We start from the raw sequence: 15,476 nt of genomic DNA, 5'->3' as shown, positions 1-15,476 counted from the left end.
CAGTGGTAAAGACTCTGCCTGCCTATGCAGAATACATGGGTTGGATCCCTGGTCTGGGAAGATCCCACAGGCTGCAGAGCAGCTAAGCCCACGTGTCACAAATACTGACCCTGCACTCTACAGCTTGGGAGCCACAACTACTGAGCACACAGGCTGCAACTACTGCAGCCCGTGCACCCGAGAGCCTGTGCTCTGCAACAGGAGAAGCCCCCCAGGGAGAAGCTCAAGTACCGCAACTGGAGAGCAGGCCCCGCTCTCCACAACTAGAGAGAGCCCATGCAGCAACACAGCCTCAGCACAGCCAAAAATAAACACACAGACATGAAGACAAGGGTTGGAGACCAGTCCTAGAATCTACCTGGTGGACATAACTTCTGCTGGGGGCTCTGTTCCAGTGGGGCTGATGACTGCTGGTGAAATTCATCGTTCCTTATAGATTTGGCTGAAGCAGCTTTGACCTATGGGGACAAAGCAGGGACAGGCATGAGTGGCTTCCACACTCTCACCCCTTCTAGGATCCACCCCACATTTCCTTGACCACTACCTGCAAAATGAAACACAACTGGGACCTTGCTTCCCAGCTCTAAACTCTCATTCATGTTTGTTCTTTGGCCTTTTGTGCCGGCAAGTAACTTACACTTAAGTTTTTCCCCCTGTATTCCTTCCTCTTAAAATATGTTTATTCCAGAAAGTATGTGCTCAGATATGTCCAACTCTTTGCAACCCCATGGACTGTAGCCCATCAGGCTCCTCTGTCCATGGGATTCTCCCAGCAAGAATTTTGGAGTGAGCTGCCATTTCCTCCTCCAGGGGATCTTCCCGACTCAGGGATCAAACTTCAGTCTCTTGCATCTCCTGTGTTGGCAGGCTGGTTCTTTACTACTAGTACCACCTGGGAAGCCCAGAAAGTATGGGCAAGGAAATTTGTTTTTAGAAGAATACAGAAACCATAGAGATCCCCTGGATTAGAGAAAACATCCATTATTTTGTGTCTCGACTTCTTCTATTTGACCACATGTGTGAATACTCTCAGGCTCTCTCTTTCTTTCTCACATGTGCGTGCACACACACACACACACATTTTCACAAATGAGCGTTCTGCCATGAATACAATTTTTCATAATCAGGGTATAGAATCGCATATTGAGTAATGGACTTGTGGCTTTAATCCAACAAGCAGTCCCCAAAAGGAAGCTGTCAGTGTTCCACAAAATACCAGAATCACATGGAGAAAGAAGAAATAGCAATACAGGGTTTTTAGCCAAGTCTCTGTGCTAAAAATGACACAATGGGGCCAGTCTGAAATCACTGGAGTCTGAGGCTTCCACCAGGATTAATGTGTTGATGATAGTGTTCTGACATTCAGGATTGTATTGTCATTTGGGAGGAGACTGTCCTCATTTGTGGGAAATATACATTCAAGTGTCCAGTCTTGGGATCTGTCATGTCAGCAGCTATGTTTCAGATGATACAGGAAACAAAGGGTTTTGTATAGTTTTGTAACTTTAATCTGGGAGTGATTTAAAGTAGAAAGTGACATGAAGAAGAAAAAAAGAAAGAAAAACAAAGTTAAAATGGAAACAGCTTATGTTGAGCCCAGTTCAACTGCCTAGATCTAAACAAGATAAAATGCCACCTGTTAAATATTTGGGGACAGCTAAGCTCATATGTGTCCCCTAATCATCCCTTCCCCAGTCTGGGCCTCCTCCGAGTCACCCCAAATTGGTGGACTCTCCTTTCCCTGCCCTCACAATCCTATGCCTTCCTTTCTTCCCTGGTTCTCCTCTCACAGACTCTCTCCCTCAATGTTTTGTTATGAACAGTTTCAAACATCCAACAAAGTTCTAAGATTCATTCACTAAACTCTTATATGCTCACCACCTAAGTTCTGTAACTTAGGTGTATCACATATTTCTTTCTCTATTCATCCCCCTCTGTTCATTCTCCTAAGTGTCTTATTTTTATGATGAAATTCATATCTGCAACTCTTAATACATCGGCATTATGTCAGTAACTCGAGCTCAATATTTCTTTACAGTTTACTTCAATGTTAAGATTTCCAAAGAAAGACGTGCACAGTCTTAAGGGTACCATTCAAAGTGTTGTTTTTTTTTTTTAATGCATACACTTGTGAAATTCAAACCCTCTATCTAGATCATGGAAATTAGCTTGCTTCAAAACATTCCCTCATGCCCCTTCCTCAGTTATCCTAATCTCTAATGTGACTCCAAGAGGGAGTGGCCTTCATCATATGGAGGAAGGTCCCTTCTACCCTGATAAAATGAGACTTTTTTCTGACAGTAAAGACTCTGCCTGCAACGCAGGAGACCCAGGTTCAATCCCTGTGTCAGGAAGATGCCCTGGAGAAGGGAATGGCAATCCACTCCAGTATTCTTGCCTAGAGAATTCCATGGACGGAGGAGCCTGGCAGGCTACAGTCCATGGGGTTGCAAGTTGTTGGGACACGATTGAGCAACTAACACTTTCCCCTTTTCATTACAGGGGGTTAAGTGTCAGTTCAAATTCTTTTTCTGCATCTGTTAAGCTGTTCATATAGCTTTTCTCCTTTACACTGGTTTGTGTGTGTGTGTTTTACATTGTTAATTAGAGGATAGTTACTTTATGTGATGGTTTCTGCCATAGTTTTTAAAGATCTATTTATTTATTTTGGCTGTGCTAGGTCTCTGTTGCTGCACGCAGGCTTTCTCTAGTGTGGCGAGTGGAGGATACTCGTGATTCATGTGTAGCCTTTTCACTGCAGTGGCTTCTCTTGTTGTGGAGGATAGACTCTAGGTGCACAGGCTTCAGCAACTTGGAGGCTCAGTAGTTGTAGCACATGGGCTCAGTTGCTCCCAGGCATGTGCGATCCTCCCAGACCAGGGAATGAACTGGTGTCTCTCATATTGCAAAAGTTTCTTAACCACTGGACCACCTGGGAAGCCCCCATACTGTTAATATAGTGAAAAACACTGACTGATTTTCAGATGTTAATCCAACACTTATTCCTGAGATTAACCCCATTTGGTCATGGTATGTTTTCTTGTTTAAATCTTCCTGAATTTAGTTAACTATTTGCTTTGTAAAGGAATTTTGCCTCTGTTTTTAGGAAGGGTATTTAAAAGTATTTTTTCTTCTTTTCAAATGTTTCCGTTAGGTTTAGGTATTAGGGTTATGTTGGCCTTAGAAGAAGTAGTGAAGAACTCCTGTTGTCTGAAAGAATTTGTGTAAAGATTTTTGTTAGCTCTTTTATTGTCTGAATTTTGTGCCCTCCCCTATGTCCTAACCTGGGGTCTCCTGGTTATCCACTCCCAGTCTCAGCAATCTCATGGATCCTTGAAACACTCTACTGGAATGGAAGAATCAAAACCATGACACTATGGTGCCCCATCTTTACTTCTTAGACTGGGAAAGTGTTAAAGTTCAGTGTGCAAGTGTGTGCGTGCGTTAGTCGCTCAGTCCTCTCCAACTCTTTGCGATCCCATGGACTGTAGCCTGCCAGGCTTCTCTGTCCTCGGAATTCTCCAGGCAAGGGTACTGGAGTGGATTGCCATCCCCTTCTCCACAGGAACTTCCCAACCCAGGGATCGAACCCTGGTCTCCTGCATCACAGGCAGATCCTTTACCGTTTGAGCTCAGTGTGCAAGGGTGCAGGGAAATAGGGCACCCTTGTGGACTCCTGGTGTGAGTTAAAATGGTCCAGTCTTCTTTGGGAGAACAGTTTGTCATTATCTAGGCAAAAGTGTAAAATTATCTAACCCACTGACCCAGCAATTCCACTTCTAAGGAGTTACCCAACAGACAATGCACATGGCTACACTGGATACTTGCCAGGCACCCAGACCCATTCATCACGTGTGTTCAACATGAGTCCTACCTATTACAAACCGATACTTTAAAAACGAATTCTATACTTCCTGTGAATACAAAATGCTATTTCTTTCCAGATTTTTGGTACCAATTTGGTCAATGAAAGATGCATATTTTCACGATTCCTGTAACTTTGTTAGACCCTCAATTTTTTTTTAAAATTTGACCCTCTAAGCAAGTTTGAAAAGAGCCTCAAACAATGCAAGAAAGCGGTGCCAAGTGTGCACATTTTTCCCCATGGTGAGTTTCTTAAAAATGCACACTCAGGGACGGGGAAGCCTTGTGGGCTGCCGTCTATGGGGTCTCACAGAGCTGGACACGAGTGAAGGGACTTAGCAGCAGCAGCAGTGCTGAACCACACCCAGAGCCTCCAACTCCCCTCTGAAAGAAAGTGGTGAGAATCTGACCCAAGCTGAGTTGATTGGTGGTTTCTATTCATAAAGCGCAAGGAGCTGGAAGCAATTTTGAGTTGTTCTCCTTTCAGAGAAAAGGAAATGTAAGGGTGCTTAAGGCAGTGGTGGGGGGAAGATGGAGCCTACACTTAATGATTTACAAAGGGCACGTTTTAGAAGATACATGCAGTGCAAAATAGCAAGAGAGAGAAAAGAGTGAGGTGGGTCGGCAGAGGGAAAAGGGAAAGGAAAGGAAAGAAATGACGATCTGATGCTCGCTGGGCCCGGGGCTCCAAGGAGCCAGATCTTCCAGGCAGCAAGTAGATGCCAGGGATTCGCACTCCTTTAGCGCCCCCCACCAACACGCCGCGTATTGGACTTGCCCAGGCGGGTCCTGACGGGATTTGCCCAGCCAGGCGCGCCCGGGCCTTTTCCGGGCCACCAAGAGCGCCTTTTGGAGCCAGGACTCGCGGCGGGAACTCACCAACAGCAAGACAGTGAAGATGAGAGCCCACGGGCCCCGGAGTCGAGGTCTGGGGCCCTGGGTGCACCCTGCCCGGGAGCTCGAGGCGGCCGCTGCCCTCTGTCCCCGCTGCACGGTGCGGTCGGGGAGCGTTCGCTGTCCAGGTTGCCGCGGGGTGACAACCTCCAGAGCCATCAGAAATGAAAGTGTGTTTCGTGGGGCGCGAGATCACCCCTGCGAGGTGCGCGGAGGGGAGCTCTGCTATTTAATCTGAGCCTGCCTCTACTTTTAAACCACCCCGCCCTGGGACTGCACCACCCGCGGTAGCCAATGAGCCAGTGCCTGCTGATATAATCATTACCACTTCCAGCCAATCACGCGTGGCGCAGGAGAAGGGCTGGGACTTTACCGAAGGAGAATTCCCGTCAGCGAATACCGACCGTATGACATGGTTTTTCCTTCAGTGCCAGGCAGGTCTGTGCCTTTGGGAGGCGGGGACAGGGCTCCTCCCACGTGCTCTGTTGTCATCTGGCCGGAGAGACTCAGAATCTGCGTTCCAGGCAGGTCCTAATGCCCCACGGGTTGAAAAAAATGAATAAACCACCTGTCTTCTAACTACTGCCTTCTGCCCACTCCCGGCTTCTGCTCCTCCCCGCCCCCGCTTTATTGACCAGGGCCCCAAGGAGGCCAGAGAACATGGACATCCAAGAAGGAGATCCAAGAGGTGCCTGTACTGTACTGTAGGGGAGTGATGGGTCAACTAAGAAATCTTGAATTGTTAGAAAAATGAGTAGGTTGCCAGACTCACTTGCACTTTCTGAGATTTAAGTACTTAATGAAATGAGACAGACCTGGTGAACCTTTTTGCCCTGGGCCTATCTCATATAAATAGTGTTAATAATCACTGTACTATAGAATTACAAATAAGTATTTATTTAATGGACAAGGCAACGGCACCCTACTTCAGTGCTCTTGCCTGGAAAATCCCATGGACGAAGGAGCCTGGAGGGCTGCAGTCCATGGGGTCGCTAGGAGTCGGACACAACCGAGCGACTTCACTTGCACTTTTCCCTTTCACAGATTGGAGAAGGAAATGGCAACCCACTCCAGTGTTCTTGCCTGGAGAATCCCAGGGACGCGGGAGCCTGGTAGGCTGCAGTCCATGGGGTTGCTAAGAGTCGGACACGACTGAGCGACTTCACTTTCACTTTTCACTTTCATGCGTTGGAGAAGGAAATGGCAACCCACTCCAGTGTTCTTGCCTGGAGAATCCCAGGGATGGGAGAGCCTGGTGGCTGCCGTCTGTAGGATCACACACAGTCGGACACGACTGAAGTGACTTAGCAGCAGCAGCAGCAGGGGGGACTAAGATCCCACATGCCTCAAGCTACTGAGCTGGCACACCCCCAACTACTGAGTCCTGCCCTCCACAACTAGAGAGTGCATGCACTACAAGGAAAGAAACCCACAGGATGGAAGGAAGATCCCCCTGCTGAAACAAAGACCCAAGGCAGACAAATCAATAAATAGTGGCATTTAAATAAAATCTGTTTTTAAAAAGGTACCAAACGGGCCTTTGATGGTACCTAAAAGGGTAGCATTCACTCCTCAGGGTTCCCAGTATCTTCTACTCTTCCTCTCACCTCCCAGAGGGTCTCTGATATGTGTGAGCTCTTCCCACGGACTCCATATTGCTGTTCCTGAGCCCAAGTCTGTCCCCCATACTTCACTGGTGCTGGGCTCTCTATCCTATGAGGGTGTGAGTGCTTATGACAGCAAGGCAAGTACAAATTGTTTTTTTTTTTTTTTTAAGTTTCCATCAAAGTCTGTCCATCACAGCACCTTTCAGATTTAGTCATGCAATATAAAAGAGAAAGGAACCCTTATTATGAAAACCTCTTCCACTGAAAGGAATAATCTACTCACAGGTGAGCCTGGTTCCAAAAGGAGTTAAATCCCTCTCTGCCTTTGCTTTCTGGACAGGAAGCGCCACAGGCCTGCTTCCTGTCAGAATGTTGCAGACTGGAAACAAGGGTTTCTGTCTTGGGCTGCCTGGCAGCCCTGGGAGGTGTTCTCGAAGTTGCCCCCTCAGAAGCCTGGTGGGGGCCCAGGGTGGGGAAGAGCTTTCATATGTGTTGTTTGTCACAGCAGTGCCCCCCAGCCAGACCCTGTATTGTTTTTTCTTTTTTTAAATTGTGGACCAGAATACCAACATGTCCACTAAGAGCTCTGATTTCTGATCATCCAGAGTCAATAAATCCCTGTGTGACTTGAGGAAAGTTTGGGGTTTTGTTTGTTTGGAAAAATTTTTTTAATTAATTCATTCATTTCTGGCTGTGCCGGGTCTTCATTGCTGCGCACTGGCTGTTCTCTAGTTGCAGACAGCAGGGGCTACTCTCTGGTCCTGGTGGGCGGGCTTCTTATTGCCCTGGCTTCTCTTGTGGAGTACAGGCTCTAGAGCCCAGGCTTCAGAAGTTGTGGTGCAGGAGCTTAGTTGCCCCAAAGCATATGGAATCTTCTCGGAGCAGGGATCCAATCCCTGTCCCTGCTTTGCCAAGCAGACTCTTAACCCCTGGACCACCAGGGAAGTCGGAGAAAGGTGTTTTTTTTTTTTTTTTTCATTTTATTTTTGGCTGCCTTATGGCATGTGGGAACTTAGTTCCCTGACCAGGGAGCAAACTTGTGCCCTTGCAGTGGAAGCACAGAGTCCTAACCACTGGACCACCGGGGGATCCCCGTGTTTTGTTTTTAATTTAAAAATTTTAAAAAAAATGTACACTTTGTCCCTTGACCCCTGAGGCCTGAGGCAGGTCTTTTGTTAACAGTCCAACTACGGGAGGGGGGAGTCTATGCTGGTCCTGGGGAGGGGAGCTGCCAGAGAGAACCCAAGGCAGATTGGATGCAACGGATGACTTGGGCTGGTGGAGGTCCTGTGTACCCCCAGCCTCATCACCTACCATGACACTGAGAACCAAGAGGAAGCAAGAGACATTTTAACCAGCCCCGCAAAACCCTCCCCAGTCCCTGTGCTAAAGCCTGCAGTCATACACTCTCTTGAGTCTGTTAACTCTCAGTTTACATCCAGTCCTTTTTTCTTTTTTTTTGCCTTTTGATCCTCTTCGCCCATTTCTCCCACCCCACCCTGCTGCCTCCTACTTCTGGCAGCTATCAGTTTGTTCCCTGTATCTCTGAGCTTGATTTTTTTTTTAAGATTTCACATATAATAGAGATTATATTGTAGTTGCTTTCTCTGTCCTGTTTATTTCACTTAGCATAATGCCCTCAAGGCCCATCCATGTTGTCACAGATGTGTCTTCTTCAATGTCCTCTTTTCAATATGCATATCTTTCACCTCCTTGGTTAAATCTATTCCTAGAAATTTTGTTCTTTTTGATGCAATTGTAAATGACATTATTTCCTTAATTTCTCTTTCTGCTGGTTTATTATTAGTATAAAGAAATACAATAGGGTTTTTCATGCTGATTTTGTATCCTGTAGCTTTATTGAATTCATTTATTCTAAGAGTTTTTGATGGAGTCTTGAGGGTTTTCTGTATATAATATCATGTATCTGAGAACAGTGACAGTTTTACTTCTTGGTTTCCTATTTGGATGCCTCTTTTCCTTGCCTAATTCCTCTGACTAGGACTTGTAGTACTCTGCGGATAAAAGTTGTGAGTGGGGCATCCTTGTCTTTTTCCTGATCTTAGGGGAAAAGTTTTCAAATTTCCTGTGAATTATGTCACTCAGAGCACTTCCAGATAAGTAAGACACCTCTAGATCAGCAAAGGGTACTTCTTATTGCCCTTTAGTTACAATCAAAAAACATTAAACAGGATTCAGATACCACTAGGCTTCTCTCAGAGCTCCCTTGTGAAGGAGTTATGCTTTCAAAAGCCCAGTCACATGTGGGATCCTCCCCTTTTGAGGAAGGACACAAGAAGACACCAGAATGAAGCCGCTTTGGAGGGAGCAGTCACTGTAACCGCCATTACTCTTTCTCCTGGGGCAGTTGAGAAAGGTATGGGTGACGTCATGTGTCACCCCATCACCTTTTGGGACATCTTTTCATGGGCAGATTTCTCCCTGTCCTTAGCTGCAGTCAAGAGCCAAACAGGACAGTGCTGGAGAGAGATTGCTCATAGGAACCTTTATGTATTATCTGAATGTTGCCATAATGGTATGTTTATTTTCTATAACAGTTAGTGTTAGTTGCAATCTTGCTAAACTCTTTGTGACCCTATGGACTATAGCCTGCCAGGCTCCTCTGTCTATGGGATTTCCCAGTCAAGAATACTGGAGTGGGTTGCCTTTCCCTCTTCCAGGGGATCTTCCTGACGCAGGCATTGAACCCAGGTCTCCTGCATTGCAGGCAGATTCTTTACCATCTAAGCCACCAGGGAAGCCAGGAAATGCAGGTCCCTGCTTTCCGCTACAGACCAGGGCATACAGGATGGGGGTGAGCTTTGTCTGGACCACTTCCCTTACACGGGGTCTTCCCTCCCTACAGTGATGACATTCACATTCTGAGGATCTCATTCTCCCTCTGAAGGTGTGAATACTCTGCCAGGGTCTGCCCTCATTCACCTGCAGAATTCTGAAGAGCTCTGTACAGACCTGCCCCTGTCCCGGCCCCAACATAAAACCCTCTGACTTCTCAACTCCAGTCCTGGGCCTGACTTTTCTCCATCATGGGGCAGAACAAGTACATGGAATCAGTTGTGAGCAACCCTGACATCATAGCTCCCCCAATCTCCAGACCGAAATGAACAAACTGTTGGTAAGAACCAAAAGAGTGCGTGGGGGGAGTGGGTGTGTGTGTGTGTGTGTGTGGAGAAAAAATACCCATCTAGGTTAACCCAGATATTCTATTTCTTCTAGGAAGCCTCATGTTCTAGTAAGAACATAATCAAGAATCTAATATAATCTATTTTCAAATATATTCACAAGTTCTTGGCTCTCAGGATGCTGGTGATTGAGGTTTTTGGGAGAAAGGGTGGTTGAAGGGCTCCAACATAACAACAGATACGTGCCATCTTGGGAATGCACTTATCTTCTCACGGTTATCTTCCTAACTGTTAGAGAGCCCCACAGGAGATGTAGTGTCCATGTTGGGGTGGGGAGATTGGGGAAAAAGTGAAATGTCAGGAAAAAAGGTACAGAGCTGGAGGATGGGAGTTTCCTATTGTGAGCTGTCACAGGACATCTGGTGCTGGTTTGGAGGAAAGCGGGGATAACTGAGCAGGAGCAGACTGTGGAGCAGAGGAGAGATGGCACTGGAGGGCTGCCATGGCTTCAGGGTGAGGCAGAGGGGCCAATGGGCAGGGGCAGAAGGGCAGCCCCTGGGAGTGGATACAGCTCTGTACTCAGCACCTTGGCTTTGGGAAGGGGACAGAAGCCTGACTGTGGAGCCTCCCAGCAATTCAAAAAGGAGAAGAGCTAGGCCCTAAGGTCCATGAGAGGAAAAAAAAAAACGGGTCTCTGTGAGGTTGCAGGGCTGAGTCACCAGGCCTACTGAGAAGGATACAGAAAGGCCAGTGGGGACAGAAAGAGAAGGTGGCCCCAGAGTGGCAGGAGGCTCACAAGTGAGGGGCCACAGGAGGACCCCAGCAAGCAAGATACCTTCCCGACAGCTCTGTCACAGCCAGTCTGCACCTCCAGGAGCCTAGCAGGCCCAGGTGCAACCCGAGACACCACTGGGGGAGGCTGTGGGGAGTCAGGCCCGGCTGGGGCCCCTTTCCCAGGGGAAGGGCAGGGAGGAGATGGACAGAGGAGGGGCTGAATTCCAGTCTCCAAGAAACCTGGTGCCTGGAAATCTTGGGTCACAGCAGGAAACCCACCCATGCAGGCATAAAGAGGGGAAAGAAGGAGTGAATGACCCAGCAAGAACATACACCCCTGCCCCTGTGCCACTCACAGCTTCTCCAGAGGAGACTGCAAGGAGGGGGAGGAAAGCACACACATGCTTCTTTTTATATAAAGTTATGTATTTAGGTCATGGATTCATGAATATATGAATCTTTTCTAGCTAGTGGATAATGTAGCTATTTCTTGTATTGTTTGATAATATCAACAAACTCTTCAAAGGGATCTCCAATTATTTCCCTGTCTAGGAGAAGAGATAAACCAGGGACTCTGTGCTTTCTTTAGGAAATGCACATGCAGAGGCTATCTGTCCTGTGTTCTTTTGTCCTATCGTCAAGCTCACCGATCCTTTCTTCTACCGGTCAATTGCACAGTTAAACACGTGTAGTGTGGATTTTTCACTTTGGCTATTTGACTTTTCAACCCTACAATTTTATTTTGATTCCTTTTGATAGTTTCTATTTTTACAGACCATTCCCTGCAGTAATCCTCACTTCTTAAGTATCAGCTCCAGCTCTGATAACTGTATGCAGCTGAGTAGCCATCACTCAGTCAAGACACAGAACACTCCCAGCACCCCACACAGTCTCTTCCGCCCCAGTAGTCCTTTCCCACCCACCCCATCAGGACAGGCACTCCATCCCAGGATATATGGGACTCAAATGAGGACTATATATGAGGGCACTTAGGAAAACAGAAGTAATAGTTATTCCACAAGTGCGGAGACGCTTTGCACCATTATCAGTAGTCTAAATAAGGAAATGAAAGCATGCGATAGTCTCCAGGGAAGGTGAAAGGATAAAATTAAGTACCAATTTTGATTTTTTGAAACCATCTCAAAACAGGAGGCTGCATCCACAATGACAAGAATTTCTACATGAAACTAGGATGCAACCTCATTCTTTTCTTAAAACTTAATTTAGGACTTCCCTGGGAGCACAATGGATAAGAATCTGCCTGCCAACGCAGGGGACACAGGTTCGATCTCTGGTGCAGGAAGATCTCACATGCTGTGGGACGACTAAGCCCACGCACCACAACTACTGAGCCAGAGCTCTAGAGCCCTCGAACTGCAACTAATGAGCCCAAGGGCTGGAACTACTGAGGCCGCGTGCCTGGCGCCCATGCTCCGTAACAAGAGAAGCCACTGCAATGAGAAACCTGGGCACTGCACTGAAGAGCAGCCCCTGCTCACTGCAACTAGAACAAGCCCGTGTGCAGCAATGAAGACCTACCGCAGCCAAAAATATAAATAAATAAATGAATCAGATGAAATTTTTTTTTTCACAGTTAGGAAAAATAAAACAAAGAAAGACCCACAACATCAGATCAAAGCTACTGAATTCCAGGAACCAAAGCTGGACGCACCTGTGCCCAAGTGTTTGTGTGAGGCTGGGTTACAGTAAAAATACACTTGTATATTTACAAGTACAAAATATGCTTGGTGGGTTGACCCAGATTCTACTCTTCTAGAAAGTCACCTACTAACGTCATCAGAAAACATATATGGTTTTATTTTCAAATATAATCAATGTAATAATTTTGAAAAAAATCAGAAATTTTTAGTTTTAGGAGGATTATTACTAAATATTGTAACAACCACACAGTGGCATACATGCAGCCTTTATTCAATCATTCAACAACCATAGGAGTACCCGCTCTGTGCTGCCTGCTTTAGGTTTCAGGAATATATTGACAGCTAGTGAAAACAAGACAGGTGATAAGTAACATAACATCTCTTAGAGCAGCCAGTCTACCACAGCTGGCTCCCTTCCCCTCCATGAACCTGATCTCCCTCCTTCACCACTTCCTCTTGGGGCAGAAGATTGGACCAGAATGGCCTTTTCCTGTTTCTACTGCAGTCCTGGGCAAGCAGAAGGGCCAGGGCCCCACAAGGTCCATCACACGCTCATCAGCATGGACTCTGTTGTTTTTCTAGCTTTAGTTTCATTACTTTCTGGTCTAATCTGTACTATTTCCTTCCTCTGTTTACTTTACCTTTAGTACATTCTTCATTTTCTAGTGTCTCACTGTATAGTATTAGGTTATTGATTTGAGATTTTTCTTCTTCCTTAATGCAGTCATTTATAGGCATAAATTTCTTTCTAAGTTTTCAGCTGCTTTAGATATATCCCATAAGTGTTGGTATATGGTATCTTCAGTTTCATTCATCTCAAAAGATTTTACAATTTCTTTTTTGATATCTTATTTGACTAATTGGTTATTTGAAAGTGTGTTGTTTAAATTTTATCATAGCTGTGAAGTTCCCCAATTCCTTCCTGTCTGTGATTTCTAATTTCATTCCATTGTGGTGGGACGGTATGTGTTGTATTATGGCTCTCCTTTTAAATATATTGACATTTGTTTTATGAGCTAGTACATGGTTTATTCTGGAGAATGTTCCATGCACACTTGAGAAGAATGTATTTTGTTGTTAACTGGAGTATTCAATAGATGTCTGTTGGTCTAATTGTTTTATAATGTTGTTCAAGTCTACTATTTTCCCGTTGATCTTTCGGTTCATTATGAATCCTTACAGATTAAGGAAGTTACATTTCTAAGTGTGATTTGTATTCTGAGTACTTTTTTCTAGTTTGTTTTTATCTTTATTATGATTTCTTCCCTTTGGCCTTCTTCTTAATTTTTATATAGCCTTTAGGCAAGTTTTATAATTTGTTGTCATACTGAAGAAGTTCTTCCCCTTTCCAAAGTGGTAAGAAATTTATTCTCATATTTTTGCAGTACTCTTCTGGTTTCATATATTACAATTACTTCATTGATCCACCTATTTTTAATTATCCAATAAGAAGAGCATAAGGAAGAAACATCATTCTTTTTCAGAAGTCATCCTAGTTGCTGTATCATCATTATTGAAGAGTTAGTTTTTTATCATTAATAGGAAGTGCCATCATCATAAAACATTATTAAGGAAAGGTTTTAAAGGTTGGGTTTTTTAAAGAGCATATTTCATTATTAATAAATATGAATTAGATGAGAGAGACAGATCCTGCAAGGAAGACTGAGGTCATCTGAAGGAGGAAAGCCCAGGAGGTGAAGGTCAAGCCTAGGGACATGGGGTCCCGGGTTGTGACAGCTCTTCCAAGTCTTCAGCTCAGTTCCAGATCACAGAACCCCCTTCCTTTGGGTCACTGTGACTCTCTACAGGTCGGACCCATTTTTCCTCTTGTTTTCCCGTCAGGGCCCAATGGCATGAGCTTTGTTTGAAGGCTCTTCCCTCATCACTGTATTTTTTCTGTGCCTCTTTGTGTCTCTTAATGACTACGAGCACGTTGAGACAGGAATTAGGACTTCCTTCTCTAAGTTTTAGAGGCTCATTTGGTGCTGCTCAATAGAGTAATCACCAGGTCCTTATGGGAATGGAGCACTTCAAACAGCTTCTCTGAATCAAGATGCCTTGCAAGTGAAAAATATATTCTGAATTTCAAAGACAGTATTTAAGAAAAAAAATTCCAGCAATGTTTTATATTGACTGTTGTTGTTTAGTCACTAAGTCATGTCCAACTGTTTGGGACCCCATGGACTGTAGCCTGCCAGGACCCTCTATCCATGGGATTCTCCAGGCAAGAGTACTGGAGTGGGTAGTCACTGCCTTCTCCAGGGGATCAGGGAATCATTCCCTTCTCAGGGGATTTTCCTGACCCAGGGATGAAACCTGGGTCTCCCGTGTGGCAGACAGACTCTTTACCATCTGAGCCACCAGGGAAACTCCTGAGCTTCCCTGTACCCCATTTTCTCCCCTCTTCCTATAGAGCCCCAACCACCCCCAGGCTTTCCCATGCTGGTGGGGTCTTCTGAGGCTGCAGAGCCCCTCCTCATCCGACTGTGTGGCCCCATACTGCCCCTTGCCCTGTCCATCCCCACACCTCTTCAACACATTTCCCCTTAGGCCAAGCTAGCTTCTCCACTGGGCACAGCAGGCTGCAGGTTAGGGCCCATGATCCCATCAGTGGCCCATGAAAAATTTTTCAGTATATATATAGAATCTAGAGAAATGGTACAGATGAACCTATTGCAGGGCAGGAGGAGAGACACAGATATAAGGACACACATCTGGACATGGGACGGGGGCGGAGGTGGGGGAGGGAGCGATGGGATGAACTGAGAGATTGGGATTGACATATACACACCGCCACGTGTAAAATAAATAACTAGTGGGAACCTGCTGTATAGCACAGGGAATTCAGCTTCATTCTCTGTGATGACCTGGAGGATTGAGGATGTCTAAGAGGGAGGGCTATGTGTATACATATAGCTGATTCATTTCATTGTACAGCAGAAAATAATACAATATTGTAAAGCAATTATACTCCAATTTTTAAAAAAATCTTGAAATCATACAAAACTATTTGCATAGAGTTCAGTCTCAGTTATATTCATCTTTATACCTATTGAGTCTGAAATATAATCTTTAATTATTTTTGTAAGCAAGAAGGGGCCTAGAAAGCCCAAAGGTGCTGACAGCAGACAGAGTCATAATGAGGCCATGAGTGTGCTCCTTCAAGGTTCCCATAAAACCCTGAGCCAACTTGACTGGCCTCACACCCAGCCCTGTTCCCCAGTAGCACCTGAATCTTTCCTATTTGGGGACTTGAAGGTCAATAGTAATTCTCTGTCCTCTGACACTCCAGTGTTGGCTGAGGTTGGTGGGAAGAGTCAACAGGTGGAGGACGAGAGGGCCTCACATTTAAAGCTTGACTGAAGGATGAAGCTCAGCTTGTGCCCACACCCTTGTGATCCTTGACCTAGATGAGGCCTCCCCTCACAGGACTCCCCCTGCAGCCCAGGGAGGCCAGGGTGGGCCTTGCAGAGGCCCTGCAAGGACAGCTCTGAACACTCAGCAGGAGCCCGGGGGCCGCAGGGCACAAGCCT

At 45.8% G+C, this 15,476-nt stretch overlaps 1 protein-coding gene across 5 annotated transcripts in view; it reads right to left on the bottom strand.

Annotated features, from left to right (window-relative positions):
• The window catches only part of LOC784541 (tumor necrosis factor receptor superfamily member 10A), a 102,201-nt gene that overhangs the window by 74,853 nt on the left and 11,872 nt on the right, over positions 1-15,476 (bottom strand). For 2 of the 5 annotated variants that reach the window (XM_059884496.1, XM_024989231.2), the window contains exons 1-2: positions 4,744-4,932; positions 359-458 (exon numbers count right to left, since the gene is read on the bottom strand). The exons of 2 other annotated variants lie outside the window; for them this stretch is intronic. In XM_059884496.1, coding sequence (XP_059740479.1) covers positions 359-458; positions 4,744-4,917 — 274 coding nt within the window. In that variant the 5' untranslated portion in view covers positions 4,918-4,932. Of the gene's footprint in view, positions 1-358; positions 459-4,743; positions 4,933-15,476 lie in introns of those variants that run through there. One more of the 5 variants, XM_024989232.2, reaches the window with a different exon arrangement.

The sequence above is a fragment of the Bos taurus genome, unplaced genomic scaffold (genome assembly GCF_002263795.3).
Source record: "Bos taurus isolate L1 Dominette 01449 registration number 42190680 breed Hereford unplaced genomic scaffold, ARS-UCD2.0 Leftover_ScbfJmS_752, whole genome shotgun sequence".
In the NCBI taxonomy this organism is placed as follows: domain Eukaryota; kingdom Metazoa; phylum Chordata; class Mammalia; order Artiodactyla; family Bovidae; genus Bos; species Bos taurus.
Note: the sequence above shows the minus strand (reverse complement) of the source record. Positions and strands in the feature narration are given on the sequence as shown.